The sequence below is a fragment of the Panthera onca genome, chromosome C2 (assembly GCF_046562875.1).
Source record: "Panthera onca isolate mPanOnc1 chromosome C2, mPanOnc1 haplotype 2, whole genome shotgun sequence".
NCBI classification, from domain to species: domain Eukaryota; kingdom Metazoa; phylum Chordata; class Mammalia; order Carnivora; family Felidae; genus Panthera; species Panthera onca.
Window position 1 is genome coordinate 86,175,638 of NC_138347.1, and position 26,386 is coordinate 86,202,023.

At 33.8% G+C, this 26,386-nt stretch overlaps 1 protein-coding gene across 6 annotated transcripts in view; it reads right to left on the reverse strand.

The window, feature by feature from the left end:
• Positions 1-930: 930 nt before the first annotated feature.
• Positions 931-26,386, reverse strand: part of FXR1 (FMR1 autosomal homolog 1) — a 61,275-nt gene continuing 35,819 nt past the window's right edge. For 2 of the 6 annotated variants that reach the window (XM_060639291.3, XM_078453189.1), the window contains 10 exons: positions 25,923-26,093; positions 24,560-24,638; positions 20,789-20,898; positions 15,925-16,011; positions 14,297-14,504; positions 9,152-9,355; positions 7,178-7,378; positions 6,372-6,452; positions 2,759-2,850; positions 931-1,995 (listed from right to left, as the gene is read on the reverse strand). In XM_060639291.3, coding sequence (XP_060495274.1) covers positions 1,825-1,995; positions 2,759-2,850; positions 6,372-6,452; positions 7,178-7,378; positions 9,152-9,355; positions 14,297-14,504; positions 15,925-16,011; positions 20,789-20,898; positions 24,560-24,638; positions 25,923-26,093 — 1,404 coding nt within the window. In that variant the 3' untranslated portion in view covers positions 931-1,824. The remainder of the gene's footprint in view (positions 1,996-2,758; positions 2,851-6,371; positions 6,453-7,177; positions 7,379-9,151; positions 9,356-14,296; positions 14,505-15,924; positions 16,012-20,788; positions 20,899-24,559; positions 24,639-25,922; positions 26,094-26,386) is intronic. The other 4 variants (XM_060639293.2, XM_060639294.2, XM_060639292.2 and 1 more) reach the window with 4 other exon arrangements.

Sequence of the window (26,386 nt, forward strand, 5' to 3'; positions counted from 1 at the left end):
TTGATACTGTTATTCAAAATCCAAGGATTGCACTATTCATACCACACCTTACTTATAAATTCTATTATTAGGATTTTAGGGAAATGCAGTTAATGCCATCACATGTTAACCTCAGTGATAATAAACGTGAGGTCTAGGGTTATATGTACACTGACCTGACAATTATTACATTTTTAGCAATACCTTGAAATGTCTTTCAGCCATTATAAATTAACTAAAACCACTTAACAGTTTTATGCACATAACAAATTAACACAAATTATGCACATAAAAAACACTTTCAAACATCAAGTGACAGAAAAGGCTGTCTTTCTTGCTCAGTGGTCTATATATACCACTATAGAAAAAAATCCTCCAGTAAATCCACAATTATCTGATATGACCTCACAATTATCTGCATAATTATATCATTATTACTCTTTGAAACACTTTATGTGAAGTCTTCATCTTCCTAAAATTAAGTAATGTGGCTAAAATATATACAAAAAATACAATCATTAGTTTGACAATCTTCAAAATTATTTCCTTGAGAATCAAAAACCAAGTTCATGGTCTACTTCTTACTTTAAAATTGCTCACCATTCTGATTTATAAAAATATTTTTTAGTAAATTATCAAAGGCCAAAGTAAAATTCTGCATTTTATCCCACTGCCTTCCAAAAGTTGCCTTTGAGTAGATTATAAAACTTTTCCTAATTATTAAATGACCAATTCCCTAAGCCAATCTATTCTAACAGACTAAATTTTAAGCTTTCAGAGGTTTCATTACAAAATAATTAACTCATCAATTAATATTTTTATACTATTTATGAGCAAGTAATGCTTTTTTAAAAGCAATTAGGATAACTATTCTAGGCCTATTACTAGTTCCAACTACTATGCTATAAAAAGTATACTGGTATAAAAAGTAGAAAGTTAAAAATCAGCAAATGGAAGATCAAAGTTTATTTACTACCTGCATACAAAAACATATTGCACATCAAACAACCAAAATCAAAAAAGAAAAAAGAAAAAGAAAAAAGAAAAAAAGGAAAAGAAAAAGAAAAAAAGGAAAAGATACTCTACTGAAGACTAACATGTACTTTTATACAGAATAAACCTGGAAATTGATCTTTTCAGTAGTTCAGGTTATCTCTGAAATGGACATGACTAATTCAGCTTAGTGTTTTAACTAAAGCTATGTTTGATTTTTAAATACTGTACACTTTAATAAATAAACCAAACAAAGCCTCAATGTAGAACAGTCACTGCCAATATCACCCAGTGTCCCTGCAGATGAGTTTAACAAATGTATTCCAGTGGTCTGCAGATTTTCCTCAACATACAGCATTTAAAAAACACATTAAAACAGACCAGTTTCCAGACTAAACTAATGAAGAATTACAATTCAGTGCAAAATATTTTAGACTGCATTTCATTCTAGTTTTCCTCAGGTGAAGAAGTGGTTGCATATTATTAAAAATGTAACAAAAGCAGCTAATGCTTTCATAAAGAATATTACGTTAGGGATCCCACCCCACCCTCCTCCCCCCATCTCTGCCATATTTTGAAAACAAAATAACATTTCCTATAGCCAGCAACTTTTTTTAATGTTACATATACTATTCTCAAGGCACATCTGATGATATATTTTATAACACAGTAGGTGTCAAAGTATGTTTAACATATGATTTCTTCAGGATCCCTCCCCTTTCTGAATTCCAAATGGAGGAACTGAAAGTGCGATGTAAAGACTGGCGATCCATATTCTATCTTTGGCAAGCTTGTACAAGCACTATTGTAAAATGTAATGTAAAAGAACTGTAAACTAGGAACTTCTTCAGTTTATGAAACACCATTCAGGACTGCTGCTTCTTGAGTGTTTTCTTCTTTTAAGGTATTAATCTTTTCTTCTCCTGGAGTACGCTGTAGCTTAGAAATTTCATCGCCAGAAGCACTAGTTGGGCCATTTATTGCCTTTTCTGAAGGACCATGCTCTTCAATCACATCTTTTGCCTGCCAAAGGGAGACAACTTTTTCAACTTCTTTATAAATGAAATCTATAGCTGAGGAGGAAAACAGCTATATAAACATTAGCTAATAAATCATTTCAGTTTCACATATGACATTGGATCAAAGAATTAAAATGTTCTTAAAAGTTTCAAAGCATATACCAATGTATTCCACCTCTACTGGTCTTTCAACTCTATCTCTAGTACCTAGCAGCCCTTAACAACAGGAAGAATCTGGACTTGTTTACTGAAAACTTGAACCTAATTTAATTTTAACCACTGGAAAGCTCACCATGTAAAAGATATAAGGTTAATACCCTAAGCAAATAACGCCTATTTTACTCACCTTTACATTTCACATCCGTTAAAGCATTTAAAAGACTTGACACTTAAAGAGGTCTATAGCTATCACTGAGAAGAGATATATATAGCCTACTGCTCCCCAAATTAAGCCAATAGTCTCTGTCCAATATCTTTGGATAGACTGAATTTTACAAATGCTATTTGGAATTCTAAATGAAAAGTATTCCAGGCTCAAGCATGCATATCTTCAGTTACCTGGGGCCAAGAACAAAACAAAGAGTAGTCTTTAAAATATTATTTGTCTAGTTGGGGAAACAAGTGATCATACAATAAGATAAGAAGTAAACATAAAGCTAAACCATACCAAAAAAAAAAAAAATAATAAAATAATAATAAAAAACAAAAACAAAAAAAACAGAAACGAAAACCAAACCAACAAAACCTACAGGTTAAATTCTCCTTACCATTTCTTTCTTGTTTTTAGCCAAAGTTTCCCTTGGGATGTTTCTTTGTCTGCTCTGAGACTCAGCTCTAGAAATATAATCTGCAACTGTGACTGTTGAAGATGAGAAAAAAATTACAGGTGTTGAAAAAATATTTCTAAAGTTTATTTATGGATAAAGAGTAATTTTACTTTTAAAATAAACTGACGGTGGGTAACCCAATTTCAAAATTTTAAGCTGGGTACCACCTCCAACCAAAAACAAAGCTTGAAAAATGTGCCTGTGATTTAGTGCTGACAATAGAAAATTCCAAGCTGGAGATCAAGGAAGCCTAGATTTTAAGTCAGCTTTCTTAAGAATCCAGCCATTGCTTCTGGTTGACTCCACGGTTGGGATAAAGTTTGATATAGAAATCCACAACCAAGAATAGGAAATGCAGCATTCTCAGCCCAGTGTTTGCAATTCTCAGTGGGGAAAAAATGGGGCACATTTGGTGCAAATCACAGTGTGCTATACTTCACCAGAGATATAAAAGATGTACTCATATATTAGTTTTTTTTTGTTTTTTTTTTTTTTAAGTACAAGATATCCAAGTGTGGTATTTTACAGTCCTTCTTTTAACATTTCACACTAGAAACCATTGTGAGTGATCTAAAATAAAAAACTACAAGCAAACTAAAGATGGCAGACCATCACCCTAAAAACGTGGACAATAATCCTGGTGGGGAAAAGGGCCGCCATTAATTCTGTAACAATCCCTTCCCTGCTTCAATAATCTTTCAAGGGACTAACTGAAGTGTATGTGTGTTTGCAAGGAAGTGGATGGCAATAGTGACGTAAGAAAAAGACTAACACAAGCTAACACCCTTCTGCCAACCCAAGTGGAAAAAAATGATCTCTGTTCTACAGGTACTCTGGCCTCACTTAACACCTCAATCCTTTCTCTTTAGGACTTTATAGCTTAGAATTTACTGATTTGAAGAAATGTCAAAATGATTGCTCTCTTTCAAAGAATTATTTTCTCCCAGAAACTAGTGAAGAAAATCTCTGATTATGTGAAATACAAGGTATTTTAAATTACAGGATGAGAGCAGGTTTATGTAAAGAATGAAAACTTCAAGTAAATTTTAAATTATTTATTTAAAGTCACTAGGGGAGAAATGGTCAGTCCATTAGTTTCAAATTGTATGAAAATAAATCATTTTGATAAAATAAGAAAGCTGGATGGTATTTACAATTCACTTTTTTGTGATCACAAACTAACATAATCCTTTTATAAGATCCAGGAACGTTCTGAAACTATTAATCTTTTTAAATCTCAAAAAACCACTTAACTCAGAATGCAAATCATTTATTAGAAACAGCACTAAATAAGAGATGTTTCCTGTCTAAAACTGCCTCTTGTCTTCCAAATTGTAAGAAACTCACTGTGCTCATTTTGAAGCTTTTAAAATCATTTAAATCCACTGTTAATTTATAAAAACACTTAGTAATAGTTTCCACAATTAAGAAGAGGAATACTATCAAGTCCATTTCATTATTATGTACACATATATGGTGGCAAAAACATTCTAGAAATGATTCTAGTTTGTGTAACACCTTCATGAATTCATTCTGTTTCCATAGTTCAACCCTTAGTGACACCTGGAAGAACTCAGCTACTTGGAAACCCTTCTGCATAGACAGACATATTGCTAACTTTGAGTATGTGACAACTGTTAGAACCCTTCATCCACTATGCACACACACAGAATAATATACTTTTTTGATATGGGTATCAACATTAGAGGCACATAGCTGGAAAGGTAAAAACTTACCAGTGCCCCTCCCCCATAAAGGGAGGTACAACTAAAAACAAACTCAATTGACTCAAAACCTGTTTATAGCTAGTCCTTACAATACTAGCCACTTAAAAGGTCAATGAAGATTAATTAATAATTAGAAAAAAAGATAGGCAATTTGTGCAGCATAATTTGGACTGTAGAATTTCCTAAGTGGTCTAAGTAAACCAACTTGACACAAGTGTTATAATCACATTCTTATTAGTAAGGAATATTCACTGCTTAATTTATACTAAAGACAACAAGAAATCTTGAGCAAATGAGAATAAATTAAATTATATAAGGGAATGTTGACATTTTAGGAGGCTACTTTCCTAGAAGCACTGCCAGGGGCAAGGAGAAAATGATGTGCCTGTTCCATTAATCCTATCTTGGGGGGGCTGGAGGGGGGGCTTTTAACAGTTTTTTAGGGGGAGGAGGCGGAAAGGCAGGCTAGGGAACAAGAATTTCCAGGAAAAGTGGCAATCCAAAGAACAGAGTAAAATAGGAATAAATGCACTATAGAACACAAACCATCATATTACTGGACACCCCAAACTACTCAATTTTCAATTAATATCATACAGAAAAATCTTTCTCTTCTTTAACACCACTATGTTTTTGATGTCCACTGACTTAATAAACCACCATCTAGTTAAAAAATTATGTTATATGTTAAACCCACAATGTACCTTGAATTTTCTTATAAACTATGGCCAGAAAGTACTGTATTCACCACTGTGCCAACTTTAAAAAACAAAATAAATATGATTGCTTGATCTAAAGAATATTTCTAACACTACAGAGAGAAGAAGAGAAAGGAAAACAATAAAAAAACTTGGTGGAAACTTTCTATTTTTGACAATATTAAATTCCTTTTTAATTTACAACTACCTTTAAAACACGGACTTTTCTTCAAGAATGGAACTAACACCTTTAAAACCAGTTTTCCCAAATGTCTCTGCAACCACTAAACCTAAAATATTAAAGATACTTGAATTTACATTCTGTATTTGGGGAATAGACACCCAAAAATTTGCTTTTGTAAAGAATGCAGAAAATGATTAGTTCAAAAGGGGTTTATTTTTGGTGCACACAATTTCTTCATTGTGAATATACACGTGATTCTCTGTACACAGGAAACGGAATTATGTTCAAAATAATATAGACACAGCAAACAAGTTTCTTTGAAGTTACTAAAAATTATGTCTACTTAAATTAACATTCTAAAACTAAGTAAGTACTATTAATTTGAATAGTTAGTAGGTGTAAGGGAAAAGGCATCACACTACAGTAAACAAACAAAACATAACATGCATTCCTCTTATTAGAAAAAAGACACTTTCAAGTATTTTTCTCATTTATGCTTTTTTTGTTAACTGTGGGTATTTACAATTCCCACAAAAATGAGGTGCTGAATCCAGATATAGTGAGCAGCACCATGCAAAAGTTGCCCAATTTTGCCAATCAACCTCAACCACAATCTACAGCATAGTCCCTGGGATGGCAGGCCCCAATTCAAGTATGAAGAATCTGCCAAGCGGACAAAATAATCGTCTTCTCAATAGTATTTCCATGTAAAAAAATTAAAACACAACATTAGTTCAATTAGACAGGTTACTAAACATTTACGAAGTGAAGAAAGAATGCATTTTAGTAGTCTTATTAGTTGAGAAAACAATTTATGTAATGCACATCTTGAATGTATATGCACACATGTGTACATGTAAGTATAATATATTTAGAAAGCAGACACATGACATTTTTTTCATGCTTGTGACCTGGTGTTGTCAACAGGTCCACTCAAAAGTTACCTGGCTGTCTATCTTCTGCCTGACCCCTGAAACGACGCCTGCGGCTACGATTGCGTCGCTGGGGTTTTTTTTCACTATCATCTGTAATTGCAAAGTTTACCATGAACTATTCTGACAAAAACAAAAAACAAAATAAAAAAAACTTCTTTCCTTCAAAGATTTAAGAAAAGCGAGAGAGAACCTTTTAATTAAACAGGGAAGATAAAACGACATACATTACTGACAGGAAAATAATTTTGTAGTTTTAACCATTTCAAATAGATTAAAAATGGAATTACCATCTGGAAAGTAAGAGGGTTTTAACTCTTAATTGAACAAACTGAAAGACTTAATTTAAATTACCATGATTCAGGAATAAAGTCTTCCTTTCCAATACAATTTAGTTTTTAGCAAAGTTAATAACATTTTAGCCCTTTGAAAGTTAATGCCTACTCAATATACATACCTTCACTAATGTCATCATAATAATTTCTAAAGAAGCAAGCTGAAAGCCCAATTTTGGTTTATGAACAGTAAGAGTATTAAGTGCCTTGCAGTTTGAATATTTATACTGATTTAATGGCATCAAAGGGCACTTTTAATAAACACTTTCAAGTTTCAAATAATTTGGCTATATAAATCTGAAAACCAGACATTTCAGACAGATACAAAGCTATCTACCTTGTTTGAATTGAAGTAAACACTAAGAAAACTTCAGTATGTGAATTGCATTAAGTTTGGGTTTTGTTTTGTTTTTGTTTTTTGAAAAAAGCATCATACATTAACAATAGACAATAATATATCTTTTTCCCTAAGTGCTTACATACCTAGCCCATTTTCGTTAACTGAAGCTGTATCAGATTCAGTCATCCCATCCATCAGAACAGCATCTTCATCAGTCCTTCGTCTACGAGACCGCCTACGACGGTTAGTACTGTGATGAGATTCGCTGGCATCAGTGTCTGCAGTCTGATCAGATTCTGTATTATCAAGTAAGCTGTATGGATTGCTGTCTGGATCTTTGAGCACTATATGCATGTCAGAGGCAAGAAATATTCGTTTAAGAGAGCTGCAGTCATTAGAAATGCTTTGATCTATATTGAACTACATCTACAATTCTCCCCCTATATTCCATATTCAAAAAAAATGTTTCCTGTATGACTATTTTTCCTGGAAAGTAATATGAAGAACTTTAAATGGCAATGAAAAATTAAAGCAGAAGATGAGCAAACACCCTCACCTTCCTACCACTTCTCTTTGTTTTGAAAATGTATTAGAAAACAGTATATTATTACTTGCTATTTTTGACATTCACATCCTTAGCTAGTCCTACCCAGAAGCTAGAGAAATGAAAAGTGGAGAGACATAAATACACAATTTTGTCCCCTTTACCAAGTTCAAGGTGTCAGCTGCTTCTTTGTGCTAATGTTAATGTGCTATACCCAAGTAAATCACAACACCTGCATTCCATGGCATAATAGAAATGTTACAAAACTGAAGCAATCAAAACAAGTGTATACAAAAAAAATCAAACTAAGAAGGTTCAAATTCTAACTGGTTATAGGAAAATATAAAGTTGACTAGTACTCCCATCTCCAGAAACAAAGAATGAAGGTGGGGTAAAGTAGGGTGAGGGTGAGAAAGGGAAAGTTTTAAGATATAATCATAAGGAAAAAAATACCCATCTTACCTATGTGCATTTATTGCCTCCACCAATCAAATTATAGAAGAAATTCACCTAATCACGATTTTTCCTTTCTAAGTTTCCGTAACAGCTAGCAAGCTAGCATCTTTGCAAAAGACACTAAGTTTATCCATTAATCATAAGCACTAGGTAAAGTACATTTATTGTGCAATTCAGCATACTACAATTTTACAAACCTTGGTAATAGTGAGCAATGTAGTAAAATATAAAAGTATTTCCCTAAAAGCCTGTAAAATGAACTTAGGGCTCAAAGATCACTGGAACCAGAGTACCTTTTAAAAATTGTGTGATTTGTTCCAGTTTTTTGTAGTTTGTAAGCAAGTCTGGTATATATTTAATTATATATACGTATGTTCTATAACATTTAAAATACCATACAAACTTTCACGAGGTATATATATACATTAAGAAAACATGGTTTTCTTAAAGTGGTATACAATAAAGATATGTTAAGGCTGTGTCTATGACATAATCTAGTTCACACATCTCTAATGATTCTGTCCCCCAGCCCATTAAGCTAAGCAAAAACATTCTCACAACTCCTACCAAAAAAAAAAAAAAAAAAAAAAAAAAAGGAAGGAAGAAAAAGACATTGGAGTAAAAAGTTGCTCATGCATCTCAGTTCTCAGTCTTCTATACAGCTCAATTCCTCAAACAATACAAAAATTTTTAAATTTCACAATTCTTCCCTGTTCCCAAAATCGTACATAGTGCAGCAAAAGTTCTCAGTTGATTTTCAACATTAAGAATATTTAGTATTACATAACTTAGATCTCTCTTTGCATTAGAATTTTCTGGGTCTGGCAAACAGAAATATAGAACCCAAAAATTCTAGCGGAAAAAAAAACATTCTAATTAATTATGTAAGCCCCCCAAAACTAGAGGAATCTTTGACCACTGAAACAGAATCAGCCAACTAAAATTTCTGACTGGAAAATTCTAGCTAAACCTTCACTGAGAAACACTCTCCAAGGTTTCTCCTTATCATATGCTCCACTACCTTCCTCAGCGAGAAGACACTTGGGGAATGAATTAACTTGTACAAGGTTATACTGTTTACAAAATAAGGATGCTGACATAGTACATAAAAGACTACCAGAACTGATGGAGGATTTGCCACCACGTGGTCCACCACGACCTCGACCCCCTGAAACACTTCTCCCTCTTCCTCCTGGGCGTCTCCTACTGTCACGCTGATGTCGGCTCTCTCGATCATCTTCTCCTGCCAATGACCAATCACTCAGCTCGTCTTTACGCTCAGATTCTGTTTCAGAGGGGTTAGACAGCTCAGAGTTTGTACCTTGGGAAAGAGAACATAAGCCAATTAGATTCCTGATTTTTTTAAAAAAGGGAAAATAAGGAGTGAAACTTTCCAAAATTATTTCCTACAAATTATTTTAATCACCCTATTAATTGGCTGATTCAAAGGAAGCTAAATTAAAATTAATGTGAAATTTACTAAGTAATAATCAAATATAATATTATACTAATAATATAGGATCTACTAGTGGGAGATTAAAAATTGGTTTAGATATACTGTAACTTGGTAATTATACTTAGCAGAGATTTCTGTTTCCATGAATACAGAAAATAAATATTAAAACAAGCAAAAAAAAAAAAAAAAAAAAAAAACTGGTTTAGATGTGCAGAAATACAGCCAATATAGTATTACAGCAAAGACACAAAACATTACATAGATAATGCAAATGCAGTTAGTATCTGGAAATAGTCAAAAAAAAAACTTGCCCACTTTTAGGTTTTAGTATAATGAAATAACCACTATTATATTTTAAAGCAAATTTAACCATATTCACAAAAACGAATAGTTTAATTGTACAGTGTATTCTACCATTATTTTATTGATTCTATGAAGCACACTATTTCACACTTTAACATCTCTGAAATCACAGTGTTTCTCATAATTGATAGTCTCTTATAAATTGTGAGTGTATCTTTAGTGGTTGTACATAAAACAATTACATTTTATGAACAGTGGCTTAAATTAGAATACACTATTTGAAATTACAGAATAAATTTTAAGAATGTTACTGAGAAGACAACTTTAACCTGACAGAAAAATTTATCATGACTCTAAGAGTTTACAGACCATTTCTAAGGTTCCAGTGACCTATTTTAATAGTGATCTTTTAAAAATTTAAACATTGTAAAGATTCTATAAAAGCCTGAAATATCATTATCATTATATCACAATTATGTGTTAGATTTAGATGACTCAATCACTACAATACTCATTTCCACTTCTATTCTTTGTTAATTCTGGGATGCCACTTCCATCCCTCCCTTTTATATCAAATATCCAAATAGATCTCTCCTTGAGAGCCCAGTCCAATTTGTAGTTTCAGACCAATTTAACTGAAAAGACTCCTCCCCTCCTCTTATTTCCTTAGAAGTAACATGTATCTATCATGCAATGCTGTCATGTGTTGTTTTCTATTTTTTTCCCTTTGGATTTACATCTCCCTTGGCCTATGGTAGAGCTTTCTTCTACCTCTAAATGCCCCCCACACACCTAACAATTAGCACAATTCTGTTAAAGCAATCTGCTGCATGACTTTGATGTTCATTTGCTCATCTCCCAAATAAAAGTGATTCCATGATAAACCACAAGTTCCCTACAGTTAAACCCCAGTCATTTGATGATGGAAGTAAAACGTAAGAATTCTTCAGATGCACAACAGTAAGGTACCCACAATAAAACTTAACAAATGAAGAGGCCTAACAATTTCCTTTCTCCTTTAAAGAAAATTCTTCAACATTCATCTTTTTTTCTCCACTTGACATTAAATATGGATGTAACCAGTCAATGATATAAGAATGACTTAGTTGGAACTTTTATAAAAAATACAGCAAGTTTCTAGTATTTACACTCAAGTGTGTTTATTAGGAACGAGAATCTCACAAAAGAGAATGTCTCTCCCAAACACTTATTTATCCAAATGACAAAAAAGAATTTATTAACTGATGTCACGGTTTTGTTGGAGTAAGGGCAATTTATCATTTCATGAGTAGTGAAAACATCCTTTGGAATGTATCTGAATTTATTGACAAACTTATGCACTGCCTGAAAACATTACCAAAATCTGAAGATAAGTAATCTCATTTTTGAAATTTTTACAAAGTCCCTATTGAATTCTCTCTAGAAATACAGTGTATTTAACTCAGTGTCACAAGCAAGGGAATTCCTACTAAAGTTTAACCTAAATCTAATATTCACAGGAGTGCTGATACATAGGGGCACATGTACCCCAATGTTTACAGCAGCACTTTCAACAATAGCTAAATTATGGAAGGAGCCTAAATGTCCATCAACTGATGAATGGATAAAGAAGATGTAGTTTATATATACAATGGAATACTACTTGGAAATGAGAAAGAATGAAATCTGGCCATTTGCAGCAACATAGATAGAACTGGAGAGTATTATGCTAAGTGAAATAAGTCAGAGAAGGACAGATACATGTTTTCACTTATATGTGGATCTTGAGAAACTTAACAGAAGTCCATGGGGAGAGGGAAGGGGGAAAAAATAGTTACAGAGAGGGAGGGCGGCAAACCACAAGAGACTCTTAAATACAGAGAACAAACTGAAGGTGGATGGGGGTGGGGGGGTGGGGAAGAGGGGAAAATGAGTGCTGGGCACTGAGGAAGGCACTTGTTAGGATGAGCACTGGGTGTTGTATAAAAGCCAATTTGACAATAAATTATATTAATAAAAAAATATAGTATTCAAAAGACTTAAGGGGGGGTGGTCTAAATCATAAATACATTTCAGTAAATAAGACAGATACTGAAGTCAAAAACAAAAATGACTAATGAATTGGCTAGTGCTTTTGCTTTATTCATATTAAATAAAGCTTAAATGTTTCTGGGATGGCAAATAGAACTTTGCAGATGTGATAAGGTTAAGAATACTGAGGTGGGGAGATTATCCAGGTGAGGCCAAACTAATCGAGTGGATCTCAGCTACAGAGAACCAGAGACACAGCAGCAGAACTCTACAGTCACTGGCTTTACAAAACAGACAAAGAGGGGGTCAGAAGCTGGAAATATCAAGGGAACAGATTCTAACCTGGAGCCTCAAGAAAGGACGAACATACAGTCCTGCTGACAATTTTAGCCCACTGAGACTCATGTCTGACTTCTGACCTAGAAAACTCTTAATACATCAGTGTTAAGCCTTTAAATTTGAAATGTGTTAAAGCATCAACAGAAAACTAACAATGTGTTGAAATCACTGCAACCATTCTTTTAATTTTGTAAAACAGAAGTTAATGAATCCAAAAAAAAATGTTTTACACTGGGCTTTAAAAATGATTCAAAGTAATCCATTTTTTCATGACTCCAAATACTTATTTTTAACAGAACTTTACATCATATTTTCCCCTCTCCAAAACTTCTAAAAGCTCTTATGAAGATGCTTTACATCCTTTTCAATGATCATGACTGCTTAACAGCAAAAGTACCATGTTTTATCAACTCCAATATGCCATCCATTCACTGAAAGACATATTTTGTGTGCCACTAAAGAAAATGTTGCCAATTGCAGTTTTAAAACATCATCCATTCTAAGGTATATACCAACTTCAGGGCTACTAGAAAAAGTTTCTTACATGACATACACACACACACACACGTATATGTGTGTGTGTATATATATTATCACCTAAAAATCCTGGTATTAAGTAGACAAGAGAACATCTATAACCAAATTCAAATGGTTTTCTCTCAAGCCCACTAAAATTCAATAGCTATTTCAACAAACGCAATGATACTACTAGTCTGCAAAGTTTCAGAGGTAAGAGTGCCATCTACTGAACAACTTGCATAACTTTCTTCAATCCAGAGGATATTCCCTCTACCACTCATAAAAATTTATTATCTAATCATAAAAACTTATTATCTACTTTCAACAAAGGTATTTTGCAAAAGACTGGCCTCAGTAAGTTGACTTCCCAAAGGCTTATAAAAGTCTTCAATGAATTCACCATCCTCATCATCCAAAAAAAAAGCCAAATCTAATTATCTGTACTAGTAGTTTGTGGCTCTAGAATCATTCAATATACTTATTTTCTCTTTAATCACTCATTATCTGTCTTCTGTATTAAATGTATTTTCAAGAATACGGTAGTACTTCACAATTCTCAGATCTTCACATGCTAAAACATGTTCCTGGAATTTTGCTTTTCAGCTCTCAATACAGAGTTAACTTTAAATAATAAAAAATATCAAGAACTTAGAACATGGAAATATATGAAAGGAAAGGGATAATTAACCTTTCAAGTCTACAACAAATCAAAGTACAGATTTAATATAATGCTGGCATTATTAGATGAGTCTTCAAACATGAAATCAGATGTGGAATCTGCACACTGTAAGCTTTTATATATTCCCACTTTCTCTAAATGCCTTCTACTTTGGAAAAGTCTTATGAGATATTTTCCTAAAGCAGTTAGGATGAACAGAGGAATGGAGAAAAGAGAAGGAAAAGAGAAAGGGAAGAAAACAAGGGAAGACAAATCAGGTCACTGCTAAGATCCAAGTCCAAATGCAGAAAAATGGAACTCCGAAGCTGAAGAAGAATAAGTGAAAATTTAGGATTAGAAAATTGTTGACCACCACCATCCACTGGCCCCTTCATACATCGGTTAGGGCCCCATCCTCACAATGAAATACATTTTAGAAAAATGTTCATCTATAAAGTGTTGATTTGGTTCTGGCTTTTAAAAAGCCCTCATTTTAGTGAAATGTTCTTTGACAAAATATTGGCAGATGTGACAGATTTATATTCAAAACTGCCAACAGAGCTATTAAGTATATTTTAAAAAACTAGTACAGATGTGCTACATGCAACCTTAGCACACTAATTAGCATAGTATTTCATTTTTACTTCTCCTGGAGGGTAGGCAAAAGAGGATTAAAAAAAAAAAAAGATTCCTAGCAATATCATCACCATTAGTAGGTTTGATATGTTTACTTTCTATATATAAATATGTGTACAAAAATTCCATATATATTTAGAATAAACACGATCATGAACTGCCAACCTAACAAAAAACATGTTTGATCTCATTACATAGCTCCTTGAACATCATATACCTTTTACAGTCATTACTATAAAGACATATGACTTGGAACGCTCTCCTGCCCTCCATGCCAAAACAGAGTGAAGAACTAACTAAATCAAAAAGTTAAAAAAAAAAAAAAAAATTGTTTTTTTTACCATAACCGGAGGTGTAATTAGGGCCCCGACGACCTCTGCCTCTTCCACTATAAGACCTAGAACCTTGTACAGAAGAGACGGTACTTTCATCAGTGGCATATCCTTTTTCCTTTTCAGGCCCTCTGGTGGAAGAAGGTCTGAAACCCATACCAATCTGTCGTAGCTGTTCATCAATCTGTAGGCGTTCCATTCTTAGCTGTTCTACTTCCTATGAGTAAAACAAAAAAGGTAAATATTCTTCTATGTTGTATCATTTTTACCATCTTAAAAAAAAAAAACTGAAGCTATACTACTCCCTACCAATGAAAGAAACTATGATTGTGACCATTTGGTAAAATACAACTGTGTACTTAATAAATACAATTCACAAGGTCATTTGCTGACTCAATTCATTAAACATTTATTAAATACCTTACTGAGCACCAACTATGCTAAGTGTTACAGGCATACAATATTAAAAAAGACAAGGACTCTCCATGTTCAAGGGTTATGTTTAACGGAGGAGCATTAAACTATTTGTTGGTGGTTACAAGGTAGAATAAATGTTTCTTATGCTAGGGCAGTATTCTCACTGGGAGTTTTAGTTCCTATATGTAATAATGTATGTATGCATAAACTGTTAAATAGCTAATAATTACACAATATTACCAGACTCACCCCTCAAGAAATTAAAACTCTGCTAAGTGGGATATAGGTGCCATGTATAAGAGGGACTATTAACCTACTTTTCCATCAAAACAGTGACACCCAAGTTGTGGCCTAGAGGTACCAGGAGACTTGGTCATTCAGAAACTAAGGTCATTACAAGATGTGAAGGTAAGGTAACTTGACAAAGCTCTTGACTAAAAGGTAGTAGAGTACTAGAAGATAAAGCATGAACATAAAATGCCAGACTGAACTAAGATTTCTAGAGATGAATTTCAAAAGAATGGTATCAGATATGCTTTCGAAATATTAACATAGCAGCAATGATATGAGTGACTAAAAGAAAAACCCACTACTAGCGACAGAGCTGTTGAAGGTTTTACAAGAGAAACTTAGTAATAAAAGTAAAAAAAAATAACAATTGTAACTTTTAGTAACTTATGGGGCATTTTCCTAAAACCCTTGCTCTTTATCAACTCAAATAGATTATATTAGAAACAATGGTTAAGATCAAATGAGGTCTACAGGGTAGTGCATCTGATTCAGAGAACACCAAAGTTACCAAGAAAGCACATTTTCACTCCCAGTTCTCTGCCCTATTTGCACCTAAAACATCAAGGTAAAATAAAATGGTTTCAGTGTAGCACAGGTAGATACATAAAGTGATGACAGTCACATTATAGGAACACAAGCATGATCATTTCCTAAAGAGTAAGAAAAGAAATATAACAGTTCAGAAAAAAGAGAAACAACGTGCATAAAGCCCATCATTTTATTATGGGACTTTAAATTTTTAAAAATTTTAAAGGACTTTTTACTTTTAAATTCTCATGTAGAAAAACAGGGTAAATCTGAAGCTTGATTAAATTAAATTAATTTATTTTAAAATAAAGAATTGAAATTTAACATGAATATAAAATTGATGTAACCTTTAGTTTAACATATGAAGCAACAATGACATGAATGTGGAACAGCATACAAACCTTTAGATAAGCAATATGGTACTCTAAAAGAACTTGCACATTTCCGATGCTTTCTTTAGTGCCAACAAATACAAATGGAACCATACCCTGTAAGAAAACACAATGTCTTCAGTATTTAATATTTTAACAAAGTTCTAGTATAAATGTGACATACCAATGTATAATTTGGAAAACTTTTCTAAAACAGCGATTTAAAATTTTAAATTTTAAATTTTTACTTTTAAAATACCAGTTTATATCAGATTTTCTAATTTCTAATTCAATCTTTCTCTGTATATAAACCACCTTTTAAAGACATTTTCCTTGAACTGGTATGAATTTACAGACTAGATACCTCACCTTGGTGGTGATGGCTTTAAAATGGTCAAGTACATCACCTAGATTATCCCTGACAAGGGCACATAACAAAACCGTTAACGTCTGTGTATTGGAGGGAGTGCTTCTTGACCATTAACACAAGTGTCACCTAAGGAATACAAACATTTACACAATATAAAGGAATTACTAATATGGGCAAATATTTAGTCACCACTATTAAAGCAAATCACAGGATTAACTTTGCTGAATTTATGAAGTAGTACACTTCCAGCTTCTTAATGGCTAAGGAAAATAAGTATAAAGCCTAAATACACTCACCCAATCAGTTTCAGTGCCTTGCCTTATTTTGATTCTACAAATTAGTTCCTAACAGCTATTTAAACAGATTGGCTTAAGAGAGCATGAAAAAAGGGAATATAACAAGCTTAGGAAGTACGGAAGTCTTGACCCTGTCCTCTGGAATTCACAAGCAGATATAAGAGGGTGCAAAGTGAATTAATAAGGGGGGACGGGGGGGGGGGAATCTAAAACATTTTAAGCACATACTATATTTCTGGGAGTATATTATTTATTCTACATCTGTATCTTAATATTCATTAAAAAGTAACTTTAATACTCCAATTAAAAAAAATAGTCCACTTTTACAGTTGAGAAGGCAATTTGCCCAAAGTCATACAATTAGCAAATCAGTCAGCCAATTTCATATCCGGTCACCTAACTCCAAATAACAACTACATGTTACTTGCCAGAATCTACACTAAGGAAAATGGACAAATAAAACAAAGTCCCTATTCTAAAGGCAATCACAATCTCAGAAAAGATACTAAACATTTCTGCAATAATCTTATTATGTAATATTAGTGATGTCAATAAAAAACACAAGAATATTAAAGTAGAATATGGACTATGCCACCACCCCAGATATGGAAACTTTGGGAATTCCTAAGAATATTATTAAAGTAAATGTTAAAAACAAATAGAATTTACCAAGTAGGTAAAGAAGAGAAAGTCATTCCAGACAGATGATCTGGAAGGAATTAAGAGAAATACAATGCCTTGACCCTGAAGATGAGATGCTATCACCAGTTAGCTACCTCCAAAGGACAGGCAGAAACACAACCTTAAAGGCACATATACTACAACATATTTTAATGACTACTATAAAGCCACAATAAAAAATCTGAAGAGTAAATGATTATTACTAAATATACAGATTTCTAAGAGTTTTTCAGTGAAATTTCTTGATTTTTTAAAAATACTAGTAACTGATCACTTATATTTAATTGATGGCACTGAGACTACCAACTAGCACATGGGAAAAATAAAGCAGGATCCCTGTTCCTAATACACACACACACACAAATCCACTGGAGTGAAAATTTACATACTTAAAAAACCCCCGCAAATGAAATACAAATGAATTTCTGAATTATCCACATGTAGGAAAGACCTTGCCAAGCATGGCAAAATCAAATGTCTTAAGTCATAAAACAAAAGTCTTAAAAAATCCCAACAGCATAAAAAATTTACGGGGGGGTGGGGGGGGGCATATCAAGGAGAAAGAAAGAATATTTACTACAAATATGAAAAGACAAAAGACTAGCTTCCTTAAAACACAAAAGCTCTAGGGGTGCCTGGGTGTCTCAGTGGACTCTTGGGCTCCACGCTGAGCTTGGAGACCACATTTATAAAACAAACAAACAAACAAACTGGTGGCAAGTATGTGGAAAATAGACATAATTCCTATACTGGTAGAAGGAATGTGTGGTGTGTGGGAAACTAAGAAGATCTAAAAATTTAAATATCTTTTACCCTTTGATCTAAGAAATCCACTTCCAGGAATTTACTCTCCAGTTGTAAAGGATGTTTGCTGCAGCACTGTTTTTAGTAGCAAAACAAAGACATAAAAAAGGCAACCAACAACCATCTAAAATCTATTAGACACAATGGCGAGAGGAGAGATATGGACAGAACACAGACACTCATTTGTTTTTCACACTATACCCTTCCGTGCTAGTCTAACTTGTATATAAATATTATTTATTTTTCAGTGAAAAACTCAAATCCACCAACATGGGGCTTCAACTCAGGACTCTGAGATCAAGAGTCACATGCTCTACTGACTGAGCCAGCCAGGCACCCCTCAAACCCAATGTTAAAAATTGATATAAAATATTTATCAAGCACTTAACCCTATACAATTCATTGGGCTAGAGTAGAGAATATGAGAATTCAGATTTCATTTCTTGATTCAGAGTCCATAATGTGGCTTGGTGAGGTTAAGATAATAAACAGAAGATTGAGAGAAAAACCATTAAATACTCAATTACACAGATAATAATTGCTATGATAGAGATAGAAAAAGACCCTCTCAGGCTAAAGGTGGGTCACCAAGGACTTCAGAGTAAACAAGCCATAAACAGAGTTGGCCACAGGATTTAGCTTATGAAATGGTAGCCCCAAATAAGTGAATGCCAACCTTCAGATTTGACTTAAAATGCAATGTTTTGAAAATTTTTAAATTTTACACATTACTATAGGTTTCTAGCTTCTCTTAATACCAAAGATATAGCAACACATAACACATACATTCGCACATGGCAACCAGATAAAAGCTAAGCAGCATCTGTTTCTTTTATAGAAATGGACCGTGTACTCCCCTATCCCTGGTCTTGTATAACCCAACCTGCTTCATCATTTAATAATCTGCTTGGTTTCTGTAAGCATATAAGTTTCTTAACGCTGGCACAGAAATAGGGGTGACACTGACCAAAACTACAAACAGTATATAGTACGGTGAAGTTCTTATTTACAAGAAAGACCTAAAAGAGTCAGCCTGCAACAAGATTTTTCTTTCTTTTTTTTTTTTAAGTAGGCTCCACACCCAACATGCGGCTTGGACTCTTGACCCTGAGATTAAGAGTTGCTTGATGTATATCGACTGAGCTAGTCAGGTGCCCCACAAGAAAATGTTAAATACTGGAAAGCAACTAGAGGTAAGTCAAGCTAAGAGAAGAACAGATAAGTAAGTAGATAAAACTAAGAAATTTACACTGGATTCCTATAATGGCCCTAACCAATACACATCTTGATAGTCAAACCAATTTTTAGGCAGTGGTTGTATGCCAAATGGATTATTTTATACCTTAAATATAAAGGGGAAAAGTACAAATTCCAATACTATGACACCTTGATTTTAATCCCCCTCTCAAAGGCAATGGGAGGTAGGGTTGCTTAAAAAGTAAAATTTACTTGAAATTTAAAGCAACTTTGGAAGCAGTGTAGGCATGAAACCAATTTGAGCCACCAACTACTCATTTCTCTAAGTCATGTGTTTTTCCTTTTTTTTTTTTTTTTTTTTTTTTGCCTCTACATTCTAATTAAAGGGAATAAAGGAAATGGCTCTTCAATAGGCATCTTTACAACATCCAACACATGAGGACTCCTTTGACTACAGTTGTTTTTGTTTTTTTAAAGAGGTGGTTTTTCCCAACAGGCTAACAAACTCTTCAAGCAATAATCTATTCTGCAAAACTAAAGCTGCTTTCTAGGAGATAATTTGGAAGAAAATGCTTACCTTATATTCACAAGCATACAAAGTTTAAGACACTGGAGCCACCCAGTTAAGAGATCCTTAAAGGGATGGATGTGTAAGGAAGTGCAGTATAGACAAAACATTAACATGTGAGAAGGGACTGAACAAGGAATTTCAGAAAGTTGTTGTCAGAATAGCAACACAGGGGCACCTGGGTGGCTCAATTGATTGAGCATCTGACTTCAGCTCAGGTCATGATCTCAGGGTTCGTGGATTTGAGCCCCATGGCAGGCTCTTTGCTAACAGCTCAGAGCCTGAAGCTTGCTTCAGAGTCTGTTTCTCCCTCTCTCTCTCTGCCCCTCCCCCACTCATACTCTGTCTCAAAAATAAACATTAAAAAATAAAAAAAATTTTTTTTTGAAAAGAATAGCAACATAAAACCTTAAAGATTTCAATTAAGAAATTATCAGGGCTTTCAGATTCCAAAAAGGGTCAAGTACACAGTTATTTACTAAGAATTCCTTTAAAACAAACTTTTGTCAGAGTATCAAATTTTACAGCTCTGTCCTCTTGTTAAGTACAAAAAATAACTGTTGAAATTATCAAATTGAAGTCTTTTTATCAAAAATGGGGTTTTTTACTGAAGTACTAAGAAACCAAATGAGATCTCAAAGCCCACGTTGAAAGATGACTTATTTTCTAAGTATGTAAAGCAATACGGTAAGGAACAAAAATTTTTTAAAAGAAAAAAACCCACTGTTATCAGAGTGGAAGTACTTCACTACATACAACTCACCAAAATGATTTCCAAAATATAAAATAACATTGTAAGTCAGCCAAGAACAGAACATGGTGAAAGAAAGAAGAAAGGAAAGAAGGGGGGGGAGGGAGGGAGAGAGAAAGAAAAGAAAGAAAAGAAAAGAAAAAAGAAAAGAAAAGAAAAGAAAGAAAGAAGAAAGAAAGAAAGAAAAACAGGCAAAGCTCAAACCAAATTACATTTTGAATACTTACATCTTCTCTAGGTAGTTTATTTTCATTGTCTCCTTCAATTCTCACCCGAACCACACCAGATTTGTCCACTATTTCCTGAATAACTTTGCCATTTTTTCCAATTACTTTTCCTTTAATAAGAGAAAAAAGATAGCAATAAGTTAAAAATCAGTACTGCTATCCTTCCAACACTATCTCCCAAATAATTTGACTTGCTATCAAATTTTTAAAAACCAAGCATAGTTCCATCTTCTTAATCTCAATATATTCATCCTGAAAACTACTGAGAAATTTTTATCCTTGGTCTGAAACTTCCCTTCTCTTTAGAATTCTTAAGGCTATAGTTAGCTAGGATTGACAATACTGCTCACATGTTAAGATATTTTCAAAGACTAAACATGTTCTATGTCATTTTTCAGTATTTTTAAAATATCAATGCAACCCATTCCAAAAGCTTAGATATACAAATAAAGGCAAAACAAACACTTTTATTTTGGCATTAATCATAACAATTTGTTTATTATATATTAAGTTAACAAATTCAATCTTGCTTTCATATTCAAGTTGCTACTCATCCAAAACACGCCTATAATTTGAACATACTTTTAAAATGAATATTCTCTTCAATGAAATGTCTGTAACATTTTTCACCAAGTTTTTAAGTATTTCACAGCTATACAAATACACATAGCATGTACATGGTATGCTATCTTCCTAGGTATGAAATACTGTATACAGACACAAATTCCAAATTATTTACCTTCTCCACACTTAACATGTAATGTGTCAAACAGCAGTTATTGAGTATCCAATAACGAAAACAGAAACTAAAAGGGGGGAAGGAAGATTCTCTTCCCCTTAGGAAATTGCTAGTTACAAAGACAGCAAAGTCAAAATACCAAAGCAATACTGGACAGTGTTACCTGGTAACAGAAGTAAATATCCAGGTAACCTTCCCTGTATGAAACAGATGTGTACACTCCTTATAAAAGTTACTAAGTCCAAATCCCCCCAGTTTTTTTTTTTTTTTTTAACTAAATCAAGCAATCTATTTCTACAATAAATTCATTTTGGTTGAAAAGAGTTAAAATAGAAAATTTTCCTATTGCATGCTTGAGAACAGTTTCCATTAAAGAATAAATGGGAACAACAGCAAGTGGGTCAATACAGCAAAGACACCATTACAGGATTTTTCTATCCCTATTCTCAACCCTCCTTCCCCATTAATAACCCTAAATTTAAAAGCAGCAGCAACTGAACAGGTAAAAAAGAAAAAAATACAGTAGGACAAGGGATTCACATGATGTAGATCTTCTCTGAGCAGCCCTAGCAGCAGTATATAAAAGCAACCTTCATTGTTAACACAGTGAAGCTCAAGCAGCAACTCCATCCTTGACCCTGCTAAAAATAAGCAAATGTCTTTTCGAAAAAACAAAAATCAGATTGATATATCATAATCCCTCCCCCAGAATCATTCATTGCCCCTTCCTTCTATGAACTATACCACTGGTGAGTGTACATCCATCACCCTTCTGGGGTCTGTGGCAGGGACCTACCTGCAAGTTTTATTTAGTCCCACCAGAGACCGTCAATATTTTAACTGATCATTTCCATAGTTTAAATTCCAAAGCATATTGACAAACTGAAGCAGACCTGTAGCATAAATTGAGCACTGAGCATAAATGCTGAAGGGACAGAGTAAAGAAGTGATTAAGGAAGGCTTCCAGGAGGCGAAAGGTTTCAATTCACTTTAAATCAATGACCACATAGTATTTTTCTTTTTGACTTAGGAGGGGTGGGAATGATCAGGGTCTAGAATTCTTGGAACCTGAATGTATAAGGAAATTCTCTTGAACTTACCCACCAAGAAGTCCTCATTCCCTTCTACTCCTCAGTCCACTTTTTCTTTTTCACTTTGACTAAGAATTTACTATTTTTCAAAAGACTGCTTCACCCATAAAACATTTTGAAGCAAAACGTAGCATTATTATACACAACAACCAAGAAATCTTTACACTATCTGAGTATTTCACTAATGTAACAGTTCACTAATGTAACAGTTGCTGCTAATATATATTTTCTGAAGAGTCCCAAATAATCCAAATCACCAAAGCCAACCAAGACAGAGTAAAAAGAGACATGACACACTCATATCATTGCACAGATAAATGAATAAACAAAAGAACCAGAGAACTACAAATATATCCAATTTTGTTATTTCTGAAATATCAGGAATTTTTACTCAAAATTAACACTACCACAAATTCTAGAAGACCAAGGCTATCTTCTACATACTTGTTGGGTTGGAAAAACCCTGATTCCCATGCACACACTCATAGCCAAATCATTTTTACAAGTGAAGAAACCAAAGTTAAATTATGTTCTGTGAAGCAGCAACCACAATGTTAGTGCTGATGGATGTCAATAATTGTGATTTAAACAAAACAGGGAATCATTTTCAAAAGCAGCTTTTTGAAGGTGATTTCATTTGACAATAAACATCTGATTATATTTTGTGTATTGTTTATTAGAATTATACAAAACCCTTCAAGCTTAGACTCAATTTTGACATCTAAACTCGTCTTTTCAGTTCAATCTACAGTGAATAAAAACAAATAAAATGGAATTAACTTAATCAGCAGTATGTCATACCTATCCAAATGCTTAGGCAGAGCTAGAAGCAAACAGATAGTTGAAAACAAAGAAAACTGCCCAAGTTATTGTGCTGTAGACTTTTGTCCCAGGGTATATTAACTTGTTACTGGTCAAAACAAACATCTTTTTAAATATTTTCTCCAGCTATTTTTTTTTTTTTAACAGTATTTGAAAAATAGAACACCTATAGCAAGAAATCATTTCCTAAAGGCATAACAAGCCTAATTAAATATAAATGAAGCCCAAGGGGCTCTGTTTCAGTAACGTCAAAAAACCACAACAGTGGACAAAAACTCAAGCCCCTCCTCTAAACATCTCTGCTTTCTGTGAATGCTTATTTTTGTATTAAACGTTTAGGATAATCACTATTTAATACAGGACAAAAATTTCCCCATTTGTCCTAAATAGCATTTAAAAAGGACAGTTGGCACAGATGTAGAGGATTTAATACCAAAGCTATTAAACAACTCATCCCAAACTATAAAGCTCTTTTACAGCTTCAAACTCAAAATTTCGGGGCGAGGGAGGAATCTCAAAGTTTTGTCACTATCTTAATAAGCCATGGGTACAATTTTCATTAATGGTGTCAGAAACTTAGTAGTGAAAACTCCCCTCTATCACAATCACCATCCTTTTCTCCTGCCCATGACTTCTTACCTTATTCTATGCCTTTGCAACAACCATTTATTATTTATTCAGGGCCTACTGTGTAGAAGTTTATTACCCTATTGTTAGTCCACTCTTACTTTTTCTTCTGCACTAAACAAAAGAAATATCACAAACACCTTCTCAAAAATTACGATGACAACTTTGATGGACATATGAAGGATAAAAAGACATTAAGTGAATAAGAAGATAAAGCCCAAGGGATGAAACGGCTTTTAAAAAACTTAATGACAAACTGTTATAAAAATCATGGATCTTATCAGTGAGTCACTCTGTACAGAAGAAAACTCCTTTACTTTTTTAATAGGATAATGAGATACAAGACACACACAATGTTACTAAAAAATGAAAAGTACCCCTATCAAATGTTCCCGTAACTATAAAATATGGTTATCAGAAACATTAAATCTCCATTAAATCACTGTATATAATTACTAACATTTAACTTATTTAATAGTTAGAAGTACCTACCAACAAGATTCCTAGGAACCTGAATAAAATCCTCCACAAATTCCAAGAAACCTCTAGCCTTTTTTACAGCATCAGCACTCTGCAGAACGAGGAAAAAATAAACATAAAAAAGAATCCTAAAGAAAACCCCAACCCAAAATAAAAACAAAGAAATGAGAAGTTCTGAATTATTATGCTCTAGTACAAGATTCTGCTCAGCCCATCAATGTGACATTTTAAGTCAAAAAATTCATGAAGTACTTAAGAAAAAAAAAAGAATTATAAAAAGCCTAGGAGAAAGTATACTATTACAACATCTCTTTAAAAAAAAAAAAATCTCTTCTAAGCCCTTTTAAACTCCTAATAAAACAGCAAGAGTTAAACTTACTTATCATGTTAGCCAAATTTTAGCCTTATCCTAAATGTATTTGTTCTACACTCGCATGTTATTTCTTCAGGTGAATGCTAAAAACAAATTGTTCATGGGGCAGCACCTGGGTGGCTCAGTGGGTTAAGCATCCAACTCCTGATTTCAGCTCAGGTCATCATCTCATACTTCGTGAGATCGAGCCCATTACTAGGCTCTGCACTGATAGCACGGAGACTGCCAGGGATTCTCTCAACCTCTCTCTCTGCTCCCCCACCCGTCTCACACTCATGCACTCTCATAATAAATGAAGTTTAAAATAACCAAATTGTTCACACTGTCTATACTGTCTGTGCAGTTTTTTTATTCTCAACATAAGAAATTATTTAAAAAGATATTTTTGTGCAGACATATTTTTTAAAAAGCACCTACTGATTATGATCATTAAAATTCCTGGGGCACCTGGGTGGCTCAGTCAGTTAAGCATCTGACTTGGGCTCAGGTCATGATCTTGCAGTTTGTGGGTTCAAGCACTGCATCGGGCTCTGTGCGGACAGCTCAGAGCCTGGAGCCTGCTTCAGATTCTGTCTCTCCCTCTCTCTCTGCCCCTCCCTCGTTTGCACTCTCTCCCAAAAATAAACGCTAAAAAAATTTAAAAAATAAAAAAAAAAGAAAAAGGCTCCTCTACTACATGCTATTTATAAATACCAGCGCCTGACATGTAGGAAGCCCTCAAAACAAAGTGCATTATTTATAATGCACATAAATCGGGAGTTAAAATCAGAAGCAGTTGGGTTAAGAAACTTCAGAAAACAGTACATATTAAATACTCAGTAAATCTCTCGTTGCCCCATATAATACAATATCCTCTTTAACCCACCTCCATGCATGTAATGATTACTTGGGCTGACTGATTTTTAAGTATTTTATCACTGGGAAACTGAAATTCCAGAGAAAATACAATCAAACAATAGTTATGCTCTAAGTTACCCAAGGTGGGGTCAGACAATAGCTTACCTCTCCATAGATTCTGAATGTGCCAGTATCTTCATCTAGCTCAATAGCTGTAACTCCAGGAACCTTCCTAGCTTGCTGTATGTTACTACCATGTGTTCCTATTGCCAGGCCCATTAGATCTTCTCTCACAACAAATTCCTCATGAAAAGCTGCCGCAAGTTGTTTTGTGCACTAGTAAAAGAGGTATGTCAGAACTTATTACAAAAGATTAAAAATAAAGTTTTTTACACATCGGTTTGCAGCATTACTCATAACAGTCAAGAAGTAGAAGTAAACCAAATGTCAACTGAATGAACAGATAAACAAAATGATATACGCATACAAAATGATTCAGTCTTCAAATGGAAATTCTAGGAGGGCCTGGGTGGTTCAGTCGGTTAAGCGTCCCAACTTCGGCTAAGGTCATGATCTCACAATTTGTGAGTTCAAGCCCCACATCAGGCTCTGTGCTGACAGCTCAGAGC